The sequence below is a fragment of the Canis lupus genome, chromosome 27 (genome assembly GCF_048164855.1).
Source record: "Canis lupus baileyi chromosome 27, mCanLup2.hap1, whole genome shotgun sequence".
Taxonomy (NCBI): Eukaryota; Metazoa; Chordata; class Mammalia; order Carnivora; family Canidae; genus Canis; species Canis lupus.
In genome coordinates, this window is record NC_132864.1 from 36267871 (window position 1) to 36289404 (window position 21534).

The 21534-nt window shown below is 51.4% G+C and overlaps 1 protein-coding gene across 1 annotated transcript in view; it reads left to right on the forward strand.

The window, feature by feature from the left end:
* The window catches only part of BCR (BCR activator of RhoGEF and GTPase), a 124400-nt gene that overhangs the window by 48370 nt on the left and 54496 nt on the right, over positions 1–21534 (forward strand). The window contains exon 2 of the mRNA XM_072803402.1: positions 14129–14310. Within this exon, the coding sequence (XP_072659503.1) occupies positions 14129–14310 (182 nt within the window). The remainder of the gene's footprint in view (positions 1–14128; positions 14311–21534) is intronic.

Genomic DNA, 21534 nt, shown 5'->3' on the forward strand with positions numbered 1-21534 from the left:
GGTGAGGGCCACAGCCTCCCTGGGAGACCAGCAATGGGGTGCTGAGAAGGGCAAAGTGGGGCTGGCATTTGGAGCCCTGGTGGGCTTTGCAGCAGGCCAGATGGAGGGGATCACCCTGCCAGAGTCACCCTCTGACCACGGCAGCCTGAGACCTGTGGTGGTTGCCACGGGTTCTGCTATACATGTTTTATGGCTCTGAGAAGAGTCTTCCCAGTAGCCCCAAGCATGTGAGCCCACCACCCCCCACCTCCAGCATTTCCCAGAATGGAGCCTTCAGCCTCACAAGGAAGTAGAAGATGATGCTGAGTACCCTAGAAGTCAGGCAAGAGGTAATCCTGTGGTTTTCTGGAAAGGAACTCCAGTAACTACCACAGGTTGGACCACATGAATAGCTGAGGCTTCTGATAATTATGATAAATGATGCTTGTGCTTCTGGATGCTTCCTCCCTCTAGCAGGAGAAAGGTGGCCTGTTCATCACCCCCTCAGGGTATGAGGGTACAGTGTCATTATCCCCATTTCACTGGTGGGAATATTGAGAGATGAAACAAGCCTCTGAGTGGCCTCAGTAATCCCAGTTTGTTTGTTGTCCTTTTTCTGGCATGATGGAAGAAGGCCCTGGAGGTTGGGGCGGGGAAGAGGGAGTCTGGGAACAGAGGAATTATATTTCCTTTTCCAAATATGTAAGTCAAGGATGGTAGAGTTCCTGGCCACTTGATTTGAGTGCACAGAAAGTTTTCCAGGGGAAAATTCATTCTGTCTTAAACCTAGAGACCCTGGTGCCTCCTGGTCTGTTCCTTGGCTTTTGACATTGGGTACATCTCAGGTTGTGGTGCAGAATATAAAATAACCCCCCTTACTTCTACCACCCCAGCTTACCTCCGGTTCATCCCCAGGATGCCTGAAGTCAGGGATCGAGCTCAGGGTGGGGCTAACCCCTCTGAACCTCCAGGAGGTGGCCTTGGCTGGGCACACCTACCTGGGTGAACCCCCTGCTTTTCAACTCGACTTGTTAGCCGTGAGGCTCAGGGAATGTTGCTTCCACTTCCAAACCTTCAACTTTCATCTGTAAGACAAGGTATCAGCTCCCTTGCAGAGAGGTTTGAGGACTTGAAGCTGAGCACTTGGACAGGGCCTGTTACTGCATCTGTGTGTTGCCCTCACAGAGGTCTCAGGGTCCCTGACTCAGGCTGGCATCCCAGCTACTGTGTCCCCACCCACTCCCCTGCCCCCGTGTATCCAGAAGCCAGTGAACCTCTCAGGAGTGCCATAGATTGGGGTGACCCAGGAGTAGAGCAGACAAGAAACTTGCAGACTAGCCCCCAAGACCGAGCCAGAGCTATACCTCCGCAGGGCAAGAATGCAGGCAAGCAGGAGGTTCCTTCTCCTGGTGGGGAGTCCCTGATTCCCAGGGGAAAGGACTTGCACTTTGGAAATCCATTGAGGACAACAGAGCAGGGCTGCCATAACAAAACCTTACAGACTGGGGAGCTTATACAACAGACATTTATTTGACCTAGGAAATCCCAGGTCAGTGTGCCAGCCAGTTCAGTTCCTGGTGTGGACCTTCTTCCTGACTTGAAGATGTCTGTCTTCTTGGTGTGTCCTCACATATCAGAGAGAGAAAGAGAGCTCTGGTGTCTCTTCCTCTTCTTACAAGAACACGAATCCCATCATGAGGGCCCCACTCTCATGACCTCATCTAAACCTAATTAACTCCCAAAAGGTCTCACCGCCAAATACCATCACATCGAAGGTTAGAGCTTTGGTGTGTGAATTTGGTGAGGGCACAGACATTCACAGGCGTATCATCGGTCTGTCCCCAGCATTGATCTCTGACTTGTGGGTGCTGATCTTGTCGCTTTAGTTCACTGTCCTTATGTGCACATAAAGCCCCCCTTTCAGAACAAGATGAAGGGAGCACAGTGAGGTCCTGAGGTCGAGAAGGAGGAAGGTGCTAGGGCTTCACTCAGGAAGGAGTCTTGCACCCTTCCTGCTCTGCCCTCAAAGGAGGGGCAGTTGGCAGACTATTGTTGTGGGTGGGGAGGGTCCACAGCACTCAGTTTCTATATTTCTGACTTGTACAGTTGTAGTATCCTGGTGGTTCTGGTCTATTCTTGGGTAGCAGAGTCTGGGGCAAATCTACAATAGCCTAGCTTCTGAGGGAGAATAGCACTAGTTAAAGAGAGACTGGGAAGGCATGAATGTTCTGCATGGCAGCAGGGGGTGAACCACAGGGCTGGCCTGTTGCCCCTGACCGCATGGGGCCTAGTCACTCTTCTCTCTCTGTGATCTGAATCTGAATCTGTGGGTGTGCTGCTGAGCATAGACAGCCCCCGGGTGGCTGCAGCTGGCTGGCTGGGCAGAGTCCTATTTCCATGCATGAGCGAATCATTGACCATGGAGACACTGGGTGGAAAGAGGCCTCTCAGAGCTTGTGCCTGAGCTACACAGTTGCTGTATGTATTAGTGTGCTAGGGCTGTGTAACAAAGAACCACATACTGGGTGGCTCACACAAGAGACATTTATTGTCTCACAGATATAATGGAGGCTGGAAGTCTGAGATTGAGGTGTTGGTAGGGTTGGATCCTTTTAAGTGCTGTGAGGAAGAATCTGTCCCAGGCCTCTTTTTTTTTTTTTTTTTGATTTGTAGATGACTGTCTTCATGTTCATATGGCATTCTCCCTATCTACTGGTCTATCTTTAAGTTTCCCTTTTCTGGGGCACCTGGGTCTGATTCTTGTTTCAGTTCAGGTCATAATCTCAGGATCATGAGATTGAGCCCTGCATCACAGAGTCTGCGTGAGAATCTCTCTCTCCCTCTGCCCCTCCCCCTGCTTGTGAAAGAAAGAAAGAAAGAAAGAAAAGAAAAGAGAGAAAAGAAAGTCTTTTAAAAAATAAATTTCCATTTATTATAAGGACACAGTCGTATTGGATTTGGGCCCAACCTAATGATCTCATTTGAACTTGGCAAAGACTACATCTCCAAATAAGGTCACATTTGGATGTATTGTGGATTAAGACTTCATCGTGTAAATTTAGGCCAGTAGGGGAGACACGGTTCAGCCCATAACACTGTACTTCTTTCTTCTTTTTAAAAAATTTCTAGAGGATCCCTGGGTGGCTCAGCAGTTTAGCGCCTGCCTTCGGCCCAGGGCATGATCCTGGAGTCCCAGGATTGAGTCCCACATCGGGCTCCCTACATGGAGCCTGCTTCTCCCTCTGCCTGTGTTTCTGCCTCTCTCTCTCTCTCTCTCTCTCTCTCTGTCTCTCTTTCTGTCTCTGTCTCTCATGAATAAATAAAAATAAAATCTTTAAAAAAAATTCTAAACCTGACTGATTTTTATTTTTTTATCTAGGGTTTGTTTTAGGGGAGATTGACATAAAATTTACCATCTTAACTATTTTTAAACATATAATTCAGTTGTGTTAAATGCATTCACATTGTCATGCAGCCATCACCACTAGTTATCTCCAGAACTTTTTCTTTATCCCAAGCAGAAACCCTCCCTACTAAGCAGTAAGTCCCCACTGCCCTCTCCTCCCAGCTAGCTGACATCCCCCATTCTATTTTCTGTCTGTGAATTTGCCTATTCTAGGTACCTCCAAAGTCGTGGACTAAATTTTTGTGTCCCCTCCCTCCAAAAATTCATATGTTGAATCCCTAACTTGCAACATATTTGTAGGTGGGGCCTTTGGGGGATAGTCAGATCATGCGGCCCTTGTGATGGGTCTAGACCCCTTAAAAGAAAAGACCCAGAGAGAGCTAGTACCGTCTTTCCACCTACTAAGACGAGGCCATATGAGCACACAGCAAGAATGCATCTGTCTGCAAGCCAGCAAGAGAGCTGTCACCAGAACCCAGCCATACTGATATGGCTTGTTGCTTGTTTACTTGCTTGTTGACCTCCAGCTTCCAGAGAAAATAGATTCCTGTTGTTTAAGCCACTCAGTCTAGGGTATTTTGTTAAGGCAGCCCTGGCAAACCAATACATTTATATCAATGGAATCATGAGATGTTTATCCTTTTGTGATTGTTTTCACTTGGCATATTATTCTCAAGGTTCACCTGTGTTGTGGCATGTTGCAAGACTTCCTTCTTTTTTAAGACTGAGTAATATTCCATTGTACATGTATACCGCATTTTGTTCATCCATCTGCCGCTGGTCGCTTGGGTTACTTCTGCCTTTTGCCATTGTGAGTGATGCTGCTGTGGACGTGCATGTACGTGTACCTCCTTTCCTAACTCTCCCCAGGCTTCCTTCGGGAAGGCAGTCCTGAGGTCGAGGCAGGGAAAGTGGCTGTTCCTCCTGCCCTCCTAAGCTCACCCCTGATGAGTGCCTATTCATGGTCCAGCCCTGGCCTGAGCACTGTAGGCTGACCACCAGACAGTGGGAACTCTTTCTTCCCACCATTTTTTCTCTCTTCCCTCTGCGTTTCCTCTTTGAAGTGGGAATGGAATGAGATGAGCATTCCCACAGCCATCCAGTGACCATCCTCAATTCGCATGTTGCTCCCAGACTACGGTCCTGCTCTCAGTGCCATCCTCTTGAAGGGCTCTGCCCACCTCTACTGCCTTGTGCCTCTCACCCCCGATGACTCTACGGGCCAGTTGCCTGCAGCTAAGTCTCAGCCTCAAGTCCTAGAAACTCAGTACCCTCTTTGCTCTTCTTCCTTTTTCCATGTGGGTCCGCTCAGTCTGGGCCTGTTTGTGGCATTTGATGTCGGTGTCCATTCCCACTAAAACCAGACCCTCAACCCATTCATCTGGAGTTACCATCACAGAAGCCTCCAACTGGGTCCTAACTGCAATATCAAACTCGGATGTGCTGTCAGTGTCATCTGCCTGTGTTCCCTGCCCCCACCCTTGGTCCAGGCCTCGGTAACCCTTGATACCTCCTAAATCGTGCCTTGGGTCCTTGGCCCAAAGCCCAAGCCTCTTAGAATTACTCCTTCCCACCACTCTCACCTCATTCTCAGCATATCACCTTTCCAGCCTTTCCTCATTCATGAGCTTGCAATAGCCCCGCAGCTGGGTTGACCCAGCTCCCTGTGTGGGGCACCTCTGCAGCCCCTCTGCTGGTGGAGGGCTCAGTGGTTCTTCCATCCCACACAGACCTTGTCTTTGTGAAGCCTTTCTGGCCCTCTCCTGGGGCCAGCCATCTCTTCTTTGACCCCATGGCATCACTTTCAGGCCATTGGCTACACCTGTATTAGTCTCCTGGGGCTGCCATAATGAATGGCCATAGACTCATAATGAATGGCTTAAAACAACAAATACATACTCTTCCACAGTTCTGGAGGCAGGAGTCCAAATCAAGGTGTAGAGCAGGGCCATACTCTCTCTGGGGGGCTCTAGGGGAGAATACTTTGTTGCCATCTCCAATTCCTGGTGTCCCCATGCATTCCTTGGCTAGAGACCATGTCATTTTAATTTCTGCCTCCACCTTCACAGAGCCTTCTTCTCTTCTGTCCTCATAAGGACACTTGTCACTAGATTTAGGGTCCATTGAGTAATCCAGGGTGATTTTATCTCAAAGTTCTTAACTAAATTACATCTGTAAGGACTCTTACCAAAATAAGTTCCCTTCATACATTTCAGTTGTTAGAATGTAGACTTCTCTTTTGGGGGCCACCATTCAACCCACTGTAGTGTCCTTCCCGCCTTCATATTCTGTGGGGAGCCAGTATCTGCCTCTCTTATTACTCTAGTGGGTCTTGGAGTGGTCACTTCCGTGGGGAGATGGTCTCTGCTGCCTTGCTTGAGGGCCTAGCTGCCCCCCATGTGTGGCTTTGCTGTGATGCACATGTCATGTGACTCCTGAGAGTCTGATGGCCCCCAGGGGCAGGGGCTGGGTCTGTGGTGCCATGCCTAACATGAAATAGAAATGTCATACATCTTGGGTGAATGTTGGGTACCGAATAAATACATCAGCTTGATTGTCTGAGGCCAAACTGCCTCCAGGAGATCTTTCTGAACCTGTTGAAGAATGAAGGTGGTGCTAAAGAATAATAATAACATCATCCAGTGACTGAGGGCTACAGCTTCCCAGCTGGTTCGTGTTCCAGCCTCTGCCTGCCCCACCCTGGCGCCATCTGGTTCCAGCCCCAGCCCAGAACATAAGTGATCTTTCCATCTTTAGGCACAGGTGGGTCCTTGAAGACAGAAGGAAATCTTTTAACAACTCTCTCGATGCTGATCAGGGAGTCCTTGTCTGCCCACACTGGGGACATTCAATCTTAATGCTAAAAGTCACCCGCAGAGTTGGCCTTGTGGTGATTCAGTCTACAACCAGCTGGAACCCAAACCCCAAGCTGAAGAGTCATAAGAGCTATTATATTAGTCGGCCTGTGTCCTCCAAGAGAGCCTAGCTTTGTTCAGGGCATCTAGAGCTGCCGGGAGAGCTGAGGCATCAGGCCATGAGCAGGGCAGGCCCAGGCCCTTCCCAACCAACATTTTCTGTCCTGTCGGGAGACTTGACTAGTGTCAGAGCCTTCTGTGTTCCACAGGCTGGTCTGGACCATGGGCTCCCACTACCCGGGCAGCTGGGGCTTTCCACACTAGCCTGGTGATGTCATTGTTGGGGTGGCAGCATAAAGGCTGGAAGGTTGCAAGATTCCAGGGTATTCTCTGTGCTCCCCCTTCCCCTGCAGAACCACAGGCTCTGACAACAGGCCTCTCACCAAGGTGTAGTGGCCAACTAAATGGGGAGCATCTGGTTTATAAATTTTGACCTCCTTGGTGTAGATGCAAGAGGGGGCAGCTGCCAGCCTGAGGGTAGAGGAAAAAAATGGAAAAACCACCCAAACCAACCAGATATCTTAGAATGTAGAGTAACCTCTCACTGCCTATGGGTGACCTGGGGTTATGGTGCCAGGCAGTACTGACGTCTGTCAGGAACGATGTTCTTGGTCTTCAGGAAACAGCTGTATAATGTTCCAGATTCCTTCTTTTAACAGAGGAAAACAGATCTATCTTTCTTTCTTTCTTTCTTTCTTTCTTTCTTTCTTTCTTTCTTTCTTTCTTTCTTTCTTTTTTTCTTCTTTCTTTCTCTTTTTTCTTTCTTTCTTTCTTTCTTTCTTTTTCTTTCTTTCCCTTTCTTTCTTTCTTTCTTTCTTTCTTTCTTCTTTCTTAATTTCTTTTTTTTTTGAGGTGAAATGACAACGTAAAACTAAACATTTCAAAGCAAACAACTCATCATTTAGTGTATTCGCAGTGTTGTGTGACTACCACTTCTATTTAGTTCCCAAACACCATCATCACTGCAGCAGGAAATCCCATACTCATTAAGCATCTACTTTCTGTCTCTGGATTTGTCTCTTCTGGACATTTCATGTAAATGGAATCAGACAACATGTGGTCTTTTATGACTACCTTCTTCACTTGGCATCCTGTTTTGGGGGTTCATCCATGTTCAGCCTGTCTCAGTACTTCATTCTTTTTGAAGACTGAGTGATATTCCACTGTAGAGATAACACCACAGTTTCTTTATCCATTTATCAGTTGATGGACATTTGGGTGGTTCCACCTTTTGGCCCTTGTGAATAATGCTGCTCAAACATAGCTTGAATTATCCCAGTACAACTTTTGCTTTAAACACTGCCCTCTTTTGGTTATAGATCTAGGAGAGTAATTGTTAAGTCATATGGTTATCAGCTCAGCCTTTTAGAAATGTCTTCAGAAAGTGACCAGATAAGCAGGTCACACGGGTGGACCTGGGGCCTAGTCAGGCTCCACCTGTTCCTCTCTCGGAGACTCCTTTTCTTGTCTGAAAAATGAGCATTTCGAAGTTGCTGCCCATTAAGGGGTCAGGGTGGATTCAAGGATATCAGCACTATGCCTCACCCAGAGGAAGTGCTTGAGAAAAGGGGAGCAGGTATTTTCCAAAAGTAATGGCTTGCTTGGGCACATTCGAGGCTTTTCTACGGTTGGGGAAATACACTTTCCTGAAGTATCACAGTAAAGAAGTCAGCGGAGCCCCAAGACCTGCGGCCAGTCCTGCAGATAGAATCTGTTCCCAGGGCACCGGGTGGTGGGAGGAAGGCTCGAGGCTGTGCATGAGCGTGGTGTCCAGAGCTAGCTTGGACCTGTAGAACCTGTGTGCCCTTTGGTAAGACCCAGGGTGTCCTAGCCAGGTTTTCTGAGCCTCTCCCAGAGGCTGATGCCTAGCTGGCAGGACACCCCCAAGGACGTGAGCTCCTGTCTGGAAGTCACCAGCCCTGCAACACCATTAGCACTGTGCTGTATGCCTGCAGTCCAGGAGAGGTGTGGGGTCCAGAAAGGAGAGGGCAGGAGTGGGGAAAGCAGGGCTTCTCCAGATATGATGAGGTGGAGGGGGCACTCAGTACCTGCCTCTGCTGAAACCTACCCACCGCAGCTGGCCAACCAGGAGGAAGATGGTGTTTGAATGTCTTTTACCTCAATAAATAAATACAGCCCAGCCCTTTGCTGACAGTGTAAACAGGGATATGAGACCACCCTGCCTCAGTCTTGATGCATGATTGAGTTCCTCCCACTCCTACCCAAGTTCCTGGGGTCCCTTCTTTCCTCTCAACCCTGTTATGTGTTTATCAGAATCCCTCCCCTGGCCCTTTCCAGCTGTTCCCATGTCTGCTTTGGGAGGGGAGGGCTGAGAACATTTCTTCCTCCTGAGGATTTTGCTTCAGGCTCTCATCTTGGGGTGCACTGGTCATAGGGTGGGACAGGAGCTGGGATCTGGGCCCTGCACCTGTGGCGGCAGCAGGGCCACAGAAGCAGGATCTGAGGACCCTCCAGGTACATTGGGTCCAGCAGAGCCTCCCCTGGTTGGCTGCAGCCAGTAGACCTATGGCTGGTGATCTGAACTTGGTTCTGCACACATTTCCTGGGAGCCCTTGCGGCAGAAATCCCAGCAGGGTCTGAGAGAGGCCTTGTCGTGAGATGTACACTTCCTGGCTCACAGCTGAGAAAAACAGGGAAGGAGTATCGAAGTTACTGGAGCTGTTTGATCCAAGGCTGGGCTGTGGAAAGACAGGCTGTGGGGGAGAGGCTGGGGCTCTCCCTTGAGAGGCTGGCAGGCCGGAGGCTGGGCTAAGGACATTTAATGCTTTGAAGGCAGACATGTGCCCTCTGAGAGCAGGAAGGACAGCCGCTTCAGGGCTGTGGATCCACATGGTGCTATTATGCCAGGGGATCCGGCTCTGGCACTGGGTGTGACCTGTGATTACCAGATTCTTATGGGCTGGCAGGAATCTTGTCCAGTCTGGGTCAGGAAGATGCGGGTGGACAGGGAAGTGGCCTGGAAAAGATGATGTGTAAACTCTGTAAGAGTAGAGGGATAGCTGCTGGAACAGTGGCTGTGCCAGTTTGACTGGTCTGGCAGTGTGACAGACACCAGGGCTCCTTTGAAAGCTGTGCTTACAGAGCATGAGCAAGGCCTTCCTTTATTGTCCTTTGTTATTAAACCCACAGAAACCTGTGATGCAGCCTGGGTACCTACCACCCAGCCCCCCCCCCCCCCATCAGCTCAGGGAGCACACTGCTTGGAAGTTTTGGTTCTCTGCTTATTTTAGACATGGTTGCAGGGGGCTGTTGGCGATGAAGGGGATGGAGAGACGCTCCCCTGCACCCTACCCCCTCCCCTGGCTCAGCTACCCAAGCATTGCCCTGTCTGGGAGGGACCTCAGAGGGTGTGTGTGTGTGTGTGTGTGTGTGTGTGCGTGGTAGGTACTTGTTACATATAACATCAAATGGGACATTTTAATCACTCTTAGGTATACTGTTCGGGGGCGTTAAGCACGTTCACACTGTTGTGCAGCCAGCAGCACCATCCCTCTCTCCAGGACTGTTTCATCTTCCCAAACTGAAGCTCTGTACCCACAAAACAACTCCCCATCCCTCCTCCCCCAGCCCCTGGCCCCCACTATCGAACTCTATCTCCATGAATCTATTCCAGGTCTGTCATATAGGTGGACTCGCACAGTGAATTTGTCATTTTGTGACAGGGTTATTGCCCTTAGCATAATGTCCTCGAGGGTCATCCATGCTGTAGCATGTGTCAGAATTGTCTTACTTTTTCAGGCCAAGTAGTATTCCGTTGTATTTCCATATCACATTTGGCTTATCCATTCACCCATCGGTGGATGTTTGATTTGCTTCCACAGTTTGGCTGTTGTGAATGATGTTGCTAGGAGCATGGATGTGCAAATATCTGTTTGCACCCCTGCTTTCAGTTCTTATACATGCATACCCAGAAGTGGAATTGCTCGATCGCATAGTAATTCTACATTTAATTTTTTGAAAGTTTTTTTGTTTTGCTTTGTTTTTTTAACCAGTGTTGTCCTTGAGGTGTGAGAAAGAGGATGTGATCTGGGCTGACAGGGATTTAGTCCTCCCACTTGGCAGGTGTGGGGGTGGCTGCCTTTTTTCCTTGCATCAAAGACTAGATTTTAGATTTGCAGAGTGCCAGGATTGTGGCTGCTAAGCCGACTTGCCTGGAGAGGAGGAGGTTTGGGATTTCATTGTGCACATCCGTTTTCCACGCTAAGCTGGCCGCTGCCTGCCAACTCTGAGTGGGTCTTGCTCCCTCTGCCCCCGCCCTCTTCCCTGCTGGTTCGCCGCTTTGTGTGTGGATCAGCCCTCATTTCCCTGAGCCTCTCATAGCTGTGGGATGACAGGCCCACCCCCTCTGAAACCAGTATTTGCTTTCAGCTTTGGGTAGAACTTTGCAGGAAGCACCAGGGTTAACTCGGCCACCAGGTGCCCAGTCCTTGGAGGGAATGAGCCCCAGAGAGGTTTTCCCACTGGATATTCCTGGCAGAAGAGAGGACAGCAAGGCCCCTCTCTCACTTTGCTCTGGTTCTTGGGAAATGGCAGCTCCCAAAGCCTCCCAGGAATAGACAATATGCTCGAGGAGGTATGGGGACCCCAGGAGTGTGAAAGTGTGAAAGGAAGATGGGTCCCTATGTGTCAGTTAAGATGGAGGAAGAGGAAAGGAGGGCTCTCCTCCTTGCCCTATCACATTTGCAGGAGCAAGCTGGGGGTTCTGGGTTAGCCAGGACAGTGAGCTGAAGCCTCTGGTGGAAAGTAGCCCAGCAATGAATGACCAGCTATCTGAAATCCAGACTTAAAAGCATTGGTTTCTCGGACGTCAGTGTAGAGAGATGTGTGCAGAGTGGGAGACAGCTGACTTTGAGTTGCCCTGATCCTCCTAATTACCCCCATTGAGTCTGGCTATGGAGCCTGGCTTCTCCGTCTCACCTGGTGGGTGGGAAGTGTCTACAGCAGGCTCAGCAGCCCCACACGGCCCTGGCCAGCAAACTTTTTGCCAGGCACTTGGTTTTGCACAGGGTTTTGTGGTTTTTTTGTTTTTTGTTTTTTTGGTTTTTTTTTGTCAGGATGTTGCTAAGCTAGCACTTTGTTTTGCAGATGTGGAATCTTGCAGTATTTGGAGCAAGCCCTAGGACCCTGAGTTTGACCCTAAAGTTCTTACTTGGGGCATCACTCAGTATTAATTTGACCTTTAATGTGAGCTCAGTGTAGTCACAGGCTGGGATATCTGGTGTTGGTGCTCAGATTAAGGATGCTCTTCTAGATGATGAATATGTTGTTGACTTCTTAAAAACATTATTATTTCAAAAAAAAAAGTTTATAGTTTCCTAGAGAGGATGTGTGGACAGTGAAAGTTCTGAGCTAATGTAAAAGCTGGGCCCAGAGGAAGAGTGGGGAGCAGAGTTAAGACGCTGTAAAGGAGGTGAGGTCAGGAGGTAGGCAGGGCATGGCTGGCTGACCTGCACAGTGACTGTAACGGCTTAAAGCAGAGCCAAGCCTCCACCCGTTGTCTAGTTCACACGCCTGATGATAAAGTCAGGAAAACTGAGACACAGACCGCTTAAGTGACCTGCACTGATTCTCACAGGTATATAGCAACCTAGACAGGACCAGAGCCTCACTTCTGGGAAATTCACATCCCAGGTTCTAGAATCAGCCCACCTGTCCCCTGGAGGACATGTCATGGGTTGCAGAAGTAAAGATACCCCCACCCCCAGCCCAGGGGGATCATTCAGACTATCCATGAGGAAGGCATCTGGCAGCCAAAACCTTCTGTCCAGGACCCGGACTGCCTTTGGAAGCAGCTCCCACTGAGAGCAATTTTTCAGTAGAGGCTGCTGTGATACAGGGTTCATATCATGGATGTTGAATGGACAAGAAGTCCTCTGTGTTCATTTTGGTTAAAGAAAAAAAGTCTGTGATACCCCAAAAGGAAGCAGAAGCTGAAGTCAGACTTGTTTTGGGGGTAGTGTGTGAGATTAGGGTTCTGTATTTAACAGGGTTCTGTGCTTTTTAATACATTTAAACCCTCCCCATCTGTCTTCAGGGATGCCAAGCAAGAGCTAATTGAGCACCTTTGCAGACTCTTCAGAGGACACAGAACTTGACCTTGGCCTCTGACTATCCTGGTAGGACAGTACAAACCCCAGCAGGGCTGAGCATTAACCAACATGGCGATGGCACCAGGAGCCCCCACAGTAGCCCATGGATTAAGGAGACCAGGGGACCTCAGTACAGCTTGTTGTTAGGGCACAGGGTAGGAGCCCACCCGGCTCTCAGGGTCCCCCACCCTGTCTGCTACTTTCATCCCAGAACCAGCCTCTGCTGGGACCCTCCTATGGACACACACAGCAGCAGGGCTCCACCTGGCCTTTGTGGTCACTGCCTGCACACAGGCAGCAGGGACACAGTGTGGGTCAGGGAGACAGCCAGCACAGTGCCAGATGCCAGCTTATGCTAATGTAGCAGTCTCAGCCCTGCTTCTTGCTGGAACCCCTGGGAAGCCTGTACAACCACCAGGGCCCAGACCTCCCTGAGTGTCTGATTCTATAGGTCTCTGTTGATTTTGAAGCTGGCACTAATACATACCCAGGGCTAGGGACACCTGTTAGAGGGCATGCCACCTGCTGGCCCACTGAGGTGAAGAATGTGGGAGAGGCAGAGGTGTGTGAGGAAGCTGGGATGTAGTGGATGAGTCTCACGGTGCACTGGCAGCCATCATAGCCGATATGGCGAGCACCTGGCCTCTCCAGCCACAGATCCTCTCAGCTGCTACGTGGGAAGAACTGAGAACAGTCCCCTTCTAGAATTGCCAGGTCTACTCTGGAAGCCTGTGCCTAGTGGCCTCGTTGCTATGGGTGCTTAGTGGTGGAAGTTGTTGTAAACTGGTAAATAAACACTGCAGGGGTCCAACACTGTGGTGGTGACGTTGGACAGGGCTGGTTGCCAGTGAGTCATGGGGAAGGCAACGTAACCCAATCAAGATGACCTCTCAAAAAGCCCATGGGTTGTGAAGGAGCCCTTGAAGGAGTTAAGTCACACTCACATGAGGTTTGGAATGGGCCAGGCCCTTGTGGGTTAAAGTCTTGGTGAAGATCCACTGGATTAGAACAGTTCTGAAAACAGAGCTACAGAAAGACAGGCAAAGGAGAGTGGGCTTTGTGATTTAGCTAGGGAGAAAGGGGTGACTGTCTTCAGGTACCTTTAGGATGGAGGTATTATTCTCTATAACTCGATAGCCCTGAGCAGCAGGGAGCCGGCTAAAGGGTAAGACACTCTGTCCTCACAGGGATACTCAGATTGGTGGTCTGGGATTTTGGTGGACCAGATGGGAAGAGTCAGCCAAGGCAAAAGGTGGAGTAAGGAGAAGGCTCTCCAGCGCCCTTTCCCTGGGTTGGGACTGGCTGGCCTGGGGCACTGCTCACAGGGGCCGGGGCTTGTGCTTGGACTGGCATGATCTGTGCTCCTCACCCCGTCAGATCCCCATGGACAGGTGCAGAAGGACCGTCCCTGATAGCAAGATGCTAGCCTTTGGGCTCCATCTTTCTGTAGCTGCTCAGGCCCACTCCTGATACAAGTACTATGTGCCCCAGACAGTGTCCTGAAAGCCCAGTCTCATATAGTCTGGGGAGTGTGCCACTGTTTCAGCCCCATCTGCCCTGTGGTCTTCACTTAGCTGGTTGTGAAGGTGAGGTCAGCTTACCTGAAGTCCTTGTTCAACACCCCTGGATGCCCGACATCATCAGCCAGTGCCTGCTGGGACATGTGGGGTGTGGCCCCCCTCACTGTCTCTAACACAGCTGCTTCTCTACACACACAGATGCGTCGTTTGGAACGCCACCTGGGTATGGCTGTGCTGCGGACCGGGCTGAGGAGCAGCGCCGGCACCAGGACGGGCTGCCCTACATCGATGACTCGCCCTCCTCCTCACCCCACCTTGGCAGCAAAGGCAGGGGCAGCCGGGACACACTGGCCTCAGGAGCCCTGGAGTCCACCAAAGTGGTGAGTCCCAAGGGGGAAGGGCCCGGCTATGAAGGAGGGCTTGGGCTTGGCTCTGGCCTACTGTCCACTTCCTGAAGGCACCCTGAAGCACATCTGCTCTCTCAGGCGTAAGTGACGAGTAGGTGCAATCAGGAGCAACCGATAGCTGAAGTCACTAAAAACGCCTTTTTCAGTTCCCTATCTGGTACCTGCTGGCCTGGAGACGGCCCCCTGGAGGCTTTGAGCAGTGAGATCATGGAACTGTCACCTGAGCGTGCAGGACGTAGGCAGCACATGTGGAGGCTGAGAGCACCACCCCTGTCCTACCAGCAGGACCAGTGGCCGCCCCAGCGGTGGTGCTGCGGGGCAGAGGAGGGGGACAGCATCTGGGCTGCTCTCCTTGCGCTGCTCACAGTGCACTGGCTCCTTTTCACTAGAAAGGGTGCTCCTGAGGACTCCATCCATTTGACCAGAGTCTTACCCTTGAGGTTGCATTGTCATTAACAGTCCTGTTGTCATCTCCTCTTTGGAACAGGACAAATACCTTCCCTCTTTTGCTTGGCTTGTTTCTGCTGATGTCCCCTCCAGGTTGAAAAACAGAGAGAAAGTTGCTTTTATCCATTGTTGGTAGGAGGTGCCAGAAGCGTATCTTTTCACTGCAGTCGCTCCACTGTTGGGCTGGTGCCTTCTCTGTGGGACTGCTTCTTAATTATGCTTTTCTGATTTCTAAAGACCCTGGCGCTGGGCAGGCTTCCCATTCTGAAATGTAAGGATGGGAGAGGAAGCCCAGGTGTGACACATACACATACTTGCCTTGTGCAGCGTTTTGTTTGTTTGTTTGTTTGTTTTTAAAGGTTTTATTTATTTATTTATTTGTGAATGAGAGAAAGAGAGCATGCACAAGTGGTGGGGAGGGGCCGAGGGAGAGAGAGAAGCAGACTCCCTGGGTGGGGAGCAGATTCACTGAGCGGAGATCCCAAACCTAGGACCCTGAGATCATGACCTGAGCCCAAGGCAGATACTTAACCAACTGAGCTACCTAAACTCCCCCCTTGTGCAGCTTTTTACCCAAATACCTGATTTCACTATTTTACAGATTAGGAAACTGAGGTCCAAAGAGGTGAAATTACTTGCTCAGGCCCACACAGGTACCGGTTTGAAGGCTTCCTGAGTCCTCAGATGACACTCTTTTACCTACCTTGCCTTTCTCAGTGCACTCTCTTGCTTCCTGCTTTGCAAGCATGATTGGTACAGATGGGGCTCTTTCCCGTCCAAGTTCAGCCTGAGTCCTGAACTTGGGACAAGGCTGCTCCAGGAGGCTTATCTGCCCTCCCTGTGCCCCAGACCCCATGCAGCTTGGCTGCCCACCACCACTAGGCTCCTGCTCTCAAATCCTGTCTGACTTGGAGTTCTGCCCTTACCTTTCAGCCACGCTCAGAGGCTTATCTGTCCTGGAGTCTGTCCAGATCCCAACACCTGCTCTCCTTGGGCCCCCCGAGGGAGCCCATAGACCTGTCTCACACATCTGTCCTTGCCAGAGGTGGGCTCGCCAATTCCGAGCACACCACCTGGCCCAGAGCAGGTGTCAGGGAACGTCTGGATAAGATGGGAATTTTTTTTTCTATTGCGTTCAAATACATGTAACATAAAATTTGCCTTCTTAACCATTTTGAACTGTACGTCAAGTGGTCTGAACGGCATTCACCTTGTTGTGTGGCCATCAGCACCATTGGTCCCCCTCACTTTTTATCATGTAAATCTGAAAGTCTGCACCTATTAAACAGTGCCCTCAGCCCCTGGCACCCACCACTGTACTTTCTCTTTGTTCATCGGGCTGCTCTACCTCATGGAAGTGGACTCACACGGCGTATGTCTTTTCGTGACAGGCTCATTTCACTGAGCATAACGTGCCCAAGATTCCTTCATGCTATAGCACCCTGCAGAATGATTCCCTTCTTAAGCCTGAATAAAACTACATTGTACGCATCTACCGTGTTTTGGTAATGCGTTCATCGGTTGGGAGACACCTGGGCTGCTTCCACAGTTTACCTATTAAGAGTAATGCTGCTGTGAACACAGGTGTACAAGCGTCTCTTTGAGACCCTGGTTTTCAGTTCTTTTGGGCAAATACCCAGAAGTAGAATTGCTAGATCCTGTGGTAGCTCTGTTTTTAATTTTTTGAGGAACCTCCGTATTGTTTTCCATATAGGTAAACTGGCCACACCAGTTTATATCACACAACCCCCCCCCCCCCCCAACAGCACACAGGAGGTGCGGTTTCTCCACCTTCTTGCTAGCATTTGTTTTCTGCGGGGGGGCGGGGAGGGGAGGTGATAATGGTTGTGGTTGTCCTAATGGGTGTGAGGTAGTAAGATGAGAATTTGGTTGGCAAAGGGCTGTGTAGCCTTCTTCCGGAAGCCCTCTGGTTAGGTGCTTGGAGGCCTGGGGTGGGGCCCTCCACTGCTTTGGAGACAGACTCAGCTTTGACTCTCTGGTTTCCCTGCCAGTACAGTGAGACTCTCTTCTTTCATTCTTTCTTTTTGGTTTCGTGAAAGTCAACTGTCACTTTCTGGCACCCACAGACAGCATGCTGGTCTCGAGGCCAGAGGTACGCAATCCCAACCAGCCGGGCTGGCGGGGAATCCCTGTTCATCAACCTCTACCGAGCTTGAGCTCTTTGGGCTGTGGAACAATCAGGAGGACCCTTAAGGACTCCATAGCATCAAGGTGGCTCGGTGAACTCCTGGGTTGCAGGTCTGCTCTGGGCACACTGCCCCCAGGGGAAGGTAGGGAGTCCACAGACGCCAGGAACTCCCTTGCCTGTGCTGCTGTGGGAAGGACCCAGACCACACTGGGTGGGTCCTGGTCACCATGGGTACCTAGGACATTCTCTATCCCTGGGTGTTCTGAGGTGCCTGCCAGTCTTGACCAAGCTATTTCCCCCTTGAATGATGACCATGTGATCTCAGATGGGGATAGAAGCTGCAGGAGAGGCCAGGCTGCCCCCCAGGCAAGAGCCGTCAGGCACACATCCTCCATCTCCCCATGACCAGGTGGGGACACATGTTAGTAAGCCCCTTGGGGTTGCTGGGAAGAAGAGCAGTTTCATGCAGGCCTTTTTTCTTTTTTTAAATATTTTTATTTATTTATTCATGAGAGACACACAGAGAGAGAGAGAGAGAGGCAGAGACACAGGCAGAGGGAGAAGCAGGCTCCACGCGGGGAGCCCGACGCGGGACTCGATCCCAGGTCTCCAGGATCAGGCCCTGGACTGAAGGCAACATTAAACCACTGAGCCACCCGGGCTGCCCTCATGTGGGCCATTTTGTGACCATTCCCTCTCTCCCCTGGGAGGGCAAAGCTAGCAGTACTGACTAGAGGGAGTAAGGCAGTGTCATGGACACTCCCAGAAGCTGTGATCAGAGCTGTGGGCTAGCAAGTAACCTTCCTTCAACAACGTCAGGAAAAGGGGTGAGGGTCTGGCATCACTTCCAGCTGCCATTCTGGAGAGGCAAAGCCTGTAATATGCCAGGTCAGCGTGGTCCGTCTTTCCTAGGGTCCTCGAGACTCTACATATCCTCTCACCTGTTTGTTTATAAGGAGGGACATCGGGGCACAGAGAGGGGAGCTGACATTGTTGAGCAGCCCCTGCTCATTGGGCTCTGTAACACACGGTGACCTGCCAGGCCCTGTCCCTGGGGTAGCAGCAGGGGGTAGGCCCCAGAAACATCAGACCTGATACCACCTCAGCCCACACTTCTCATGTTCAAGGGCCCTTCAGTGTGTGGTGGAGCTGGATGAGCCCAGCGGCCAGGGGCTTCTCATGGGCACATAGAGGCCGAGAAGGCAAACAAACACTTGGGGTCTGTGGCTTTGCAGAAGTGGCCCTGGTGTGCTGCCTTGGCAGGGACCACCCGTGGACCCTTTGGGGTTTGTTCTTGTTTGGGGTTTTGTTTGTTTGTTTTTTAGGATGAAGCCAATGCAAATGCACATGTTCAATCAATCACTCCTACTCAGAAGTCAAATTTGCATTTTTTATAAGGGTAGTAAACTCTGGTTCAGGAGTATTTGAAGACAGACCTGCTTTATAATTTTGCTACCGGTCGTCACCACATTGAGTAAATCTGATCAAGAGCTGGGCTCCTGGAACAGAAATTATAACTCTGACTAGAGCTTTTATCTGATCAACCACAAGTTTATTCACTTTTATGATTCAGTGGTTAGGGACACTTTGATCGTGTGGGTGCCCCAGTGAGGCTGTGCACCAGGCACAGCAGGATAAATGGTGCCTGTGCCACTGTGGCTCATCTTGGCCACATTGCCTAGTTCTGGGTCCTACCTTACACAACTTAAACAGGGATAATATTTGCTCACACCTGTCCTCCCTGCAGAGTTGGAGACAGCAGGTGTTTGGTGCCAGCCCTGCCTATATTCTTCCTCCTAAGAGCCTTCCCAGGTTGGTTTATCATCAGTGGGGCAGACACAAAGAATTGCATTGCCTCCCCTACATGTTGGTGCTTTTTTCAGAGGACTGGGGTTCCAGGAGCTCGGGTCCTTGTGCGGAGGCCAGCCCCTGGCCCTCTGCTGGCCAGGCTCCAGGATGGTGGGCGTCCCTGTTGCCAAGCAAAGGCATGGCCCCTACCCAGAGAGGAAGGGTCCTTTGTCCAGCAAACTGGCTGCCAACTCCCAACTGGAAGCAGTCCACCCCTTCACAGCCAGGGTTTGATTCCCTGATCACCCTGGCTCCCCCAGTTTGGGGCTGAGGGTAAAGAGTGCTCCCCAGATTCCACCCTGCCATCCATACTCCTGCCACTCAGGTCCAGCTCCTGCCCTCATGGGCCTGGTGGCGGTTCTGTTCACCTGTCGGCCTTTTCCCCTTTGTCACGTCCAGTTTGTTTTTATCCGCTCTTGCAGCCTCAGGTCAGTGTGGCTTCCTCCCTCCCCAGCAGAGGTGAGAGGCCTGCCTTCCAGCTGGCCGCTTCTCTTTCCAGTCGCCCTTGTCCTCTGGCTTCCTCTCCACCAGGATCTCCCTGCCATCCCGGTCCTGACTGGACTCACATGCCCTTTCCAGAACTGGCACGTGCACAAGGCAGAGCTATAAATAACCCTGGCCCCGGCCCTGCCCTTTGTTCCCTCATCGTCTGCATTTCTTTCGCGCCCTCTCCTTCAAGGTGCCGTTGGCTGGCTTCTGAGCCATCCCTGTCTGCCCCCAGCCTCCAGCACCATTCAGGGGCTCGGGGAGACGAGCACTGGTCCACAGAGAGGTATCCACACCCGTGTCTTCTCCCTAGCCTGGCACATTCCCCGGGCCAGACGGTCCCCTGAGCTGGCCGCGCCCTTCGAAACAGTGAGAGCTGGAGTTGGCGCCATCCTGCCTGCGCTCTTTTTCCTCCCAGCTTTCCAAATTGTGTGGGTGGGAATGAGACGCACTGCCACCCACGTGAGTACCGGCATCTCGTGCTGGGTGGGGCTCGCCGTGTGCCCCCCCCCGCCCCCGTGCCAGTGCTCACAGTAGCGGGATTGTTCCTCGGACACAGTAGGACTGGGTGGGTGGCCACTGCTGCTCAAGGAGCCTGCTGTGCCCTTCACCTTTACATCTGCCCTTGCTGAAGGCACAGATGGCACCTGGACACAGTGGGAAGCACGTTCAGGGGCAGCTGAGAGGTGCTGCTCCAACACGCTGCCACCATTCATGGTGTGACCTCGGTGGGCTGAGATGAGACGAGGTGTCAGCGGCCCCTACCCTGCATGTCTGTGCACTGTGTGCCGCAGATTTGCTGACTGTGGAACGGGCTAAGCTGACAGTTCTGGATCTTGGCACCTGCTTGTCAAACAGACAAGGGTTCCAGAAAGGGACCTCAGAACCTCGCAAAGATACAGCCAAAAATAGGGCCCAACCAAGCATCCTAGATCCATTCATTGGTTTGTTTATTCATTATATCTTCATGGAGCACCTATGTGTTCCAGGTACTGAGCTGGCACAGGAAGTTTCCAGGTCAGGCACAGCATGTCCTGGAGGTTTCTGCCTGTGGAGCCGCTGCCCGTTGTGCCCTGGGGTGGGCCGGGGGGTGGGGGGTCGTGTCTGTGTGGGGTGGGACCTGAGTGTGCTTTCTCTGGAGTGATGCTTAGCCATGATCATGGCGGCTGCCCCCTACACACACACGAGTGCACATACACACTTGGACATGCACACACGTACAAGCATATGCATGCCCCTAGCTCATGCACACTGAGAGATTCCCAGAACAAAGTAGTGGTTCAGGAAGACTTTTTGGATGGTCCCAGTGGGCAGTGAAGATGTGGTACAAGCCCCAGGGACCCAGAAAGCAGAAGCAGGTGGGACCCAGGGATTGAGCCTTCCTTCCCCAGTTTATACCCAGGCAACTGATGCTCCAGGCAGGAGGGCAGTTGCCTGAGACTCAGTTGCCAGGCGTTCAGTGGGCAGGCCTGACTCTGTGGCCCTGTCCCCCACCTCCTAGCTCTGGGTGCTTCTTGCTGAGCCACCCGTCTGCACCAGGGTAGCTCCCCTCTCCCAGTCCAGGGAAGTGGCAAGGGCCAGCAGGATGGGAAGCACACAGAAGGGCCATGCTGGAGTCCTGATTCTGGGTGCTATAGAGACACCGTGAGAGCTGAACTGGCCTTAGGGCTGGGCCTTTCTGGAACCCAGTGGTTCTCACGTAGGCATAATTTGACCCCAGAGGACATGTAGCAATATCTGCAGACATTTGTGGCTGTCCCAGCCAGGGTTGGGAGGGGAGTGTTGTTCCTGGCATCTGTTGGATGGAGACCAGAAATGCTGCTCAACACCCAAGTCCCCCCAGCATCCTAAAGAGAATCCTCGAGCCCTAGATGTCAGCAGTGCCAAGAGCCAGGAGCCTGCCCCAGATCAGTGATCTCCCCTGAGGGCTTCGGCAAAGTGGACCACAGGGCCAGTGCTCTGGTTCTATGCCCAAGGGCTGCCACAGAGCAGTATGGTTGTTCATGTTCAACAACAGGTGGGAAACCAGTAGCATGGGCAAGAGTGTTACATCACTTTTCGTGGGCTATGATGGGGCCCGTCAGCACATGGGTGGGTCATGGGCATAGCCAGTCTCTGATACTGATTCCCTCGCTGGTGGTCAGGGAGCACATGGGGGGTGTGACCAGGAAATCACACATAGATTTCATTGCCTTTGACATCAGCATTTGTGTTCGTTTGCTGGGCACCTGTAACAAAGTGCCATGAACCAGGGGGCCTTGCCCTGT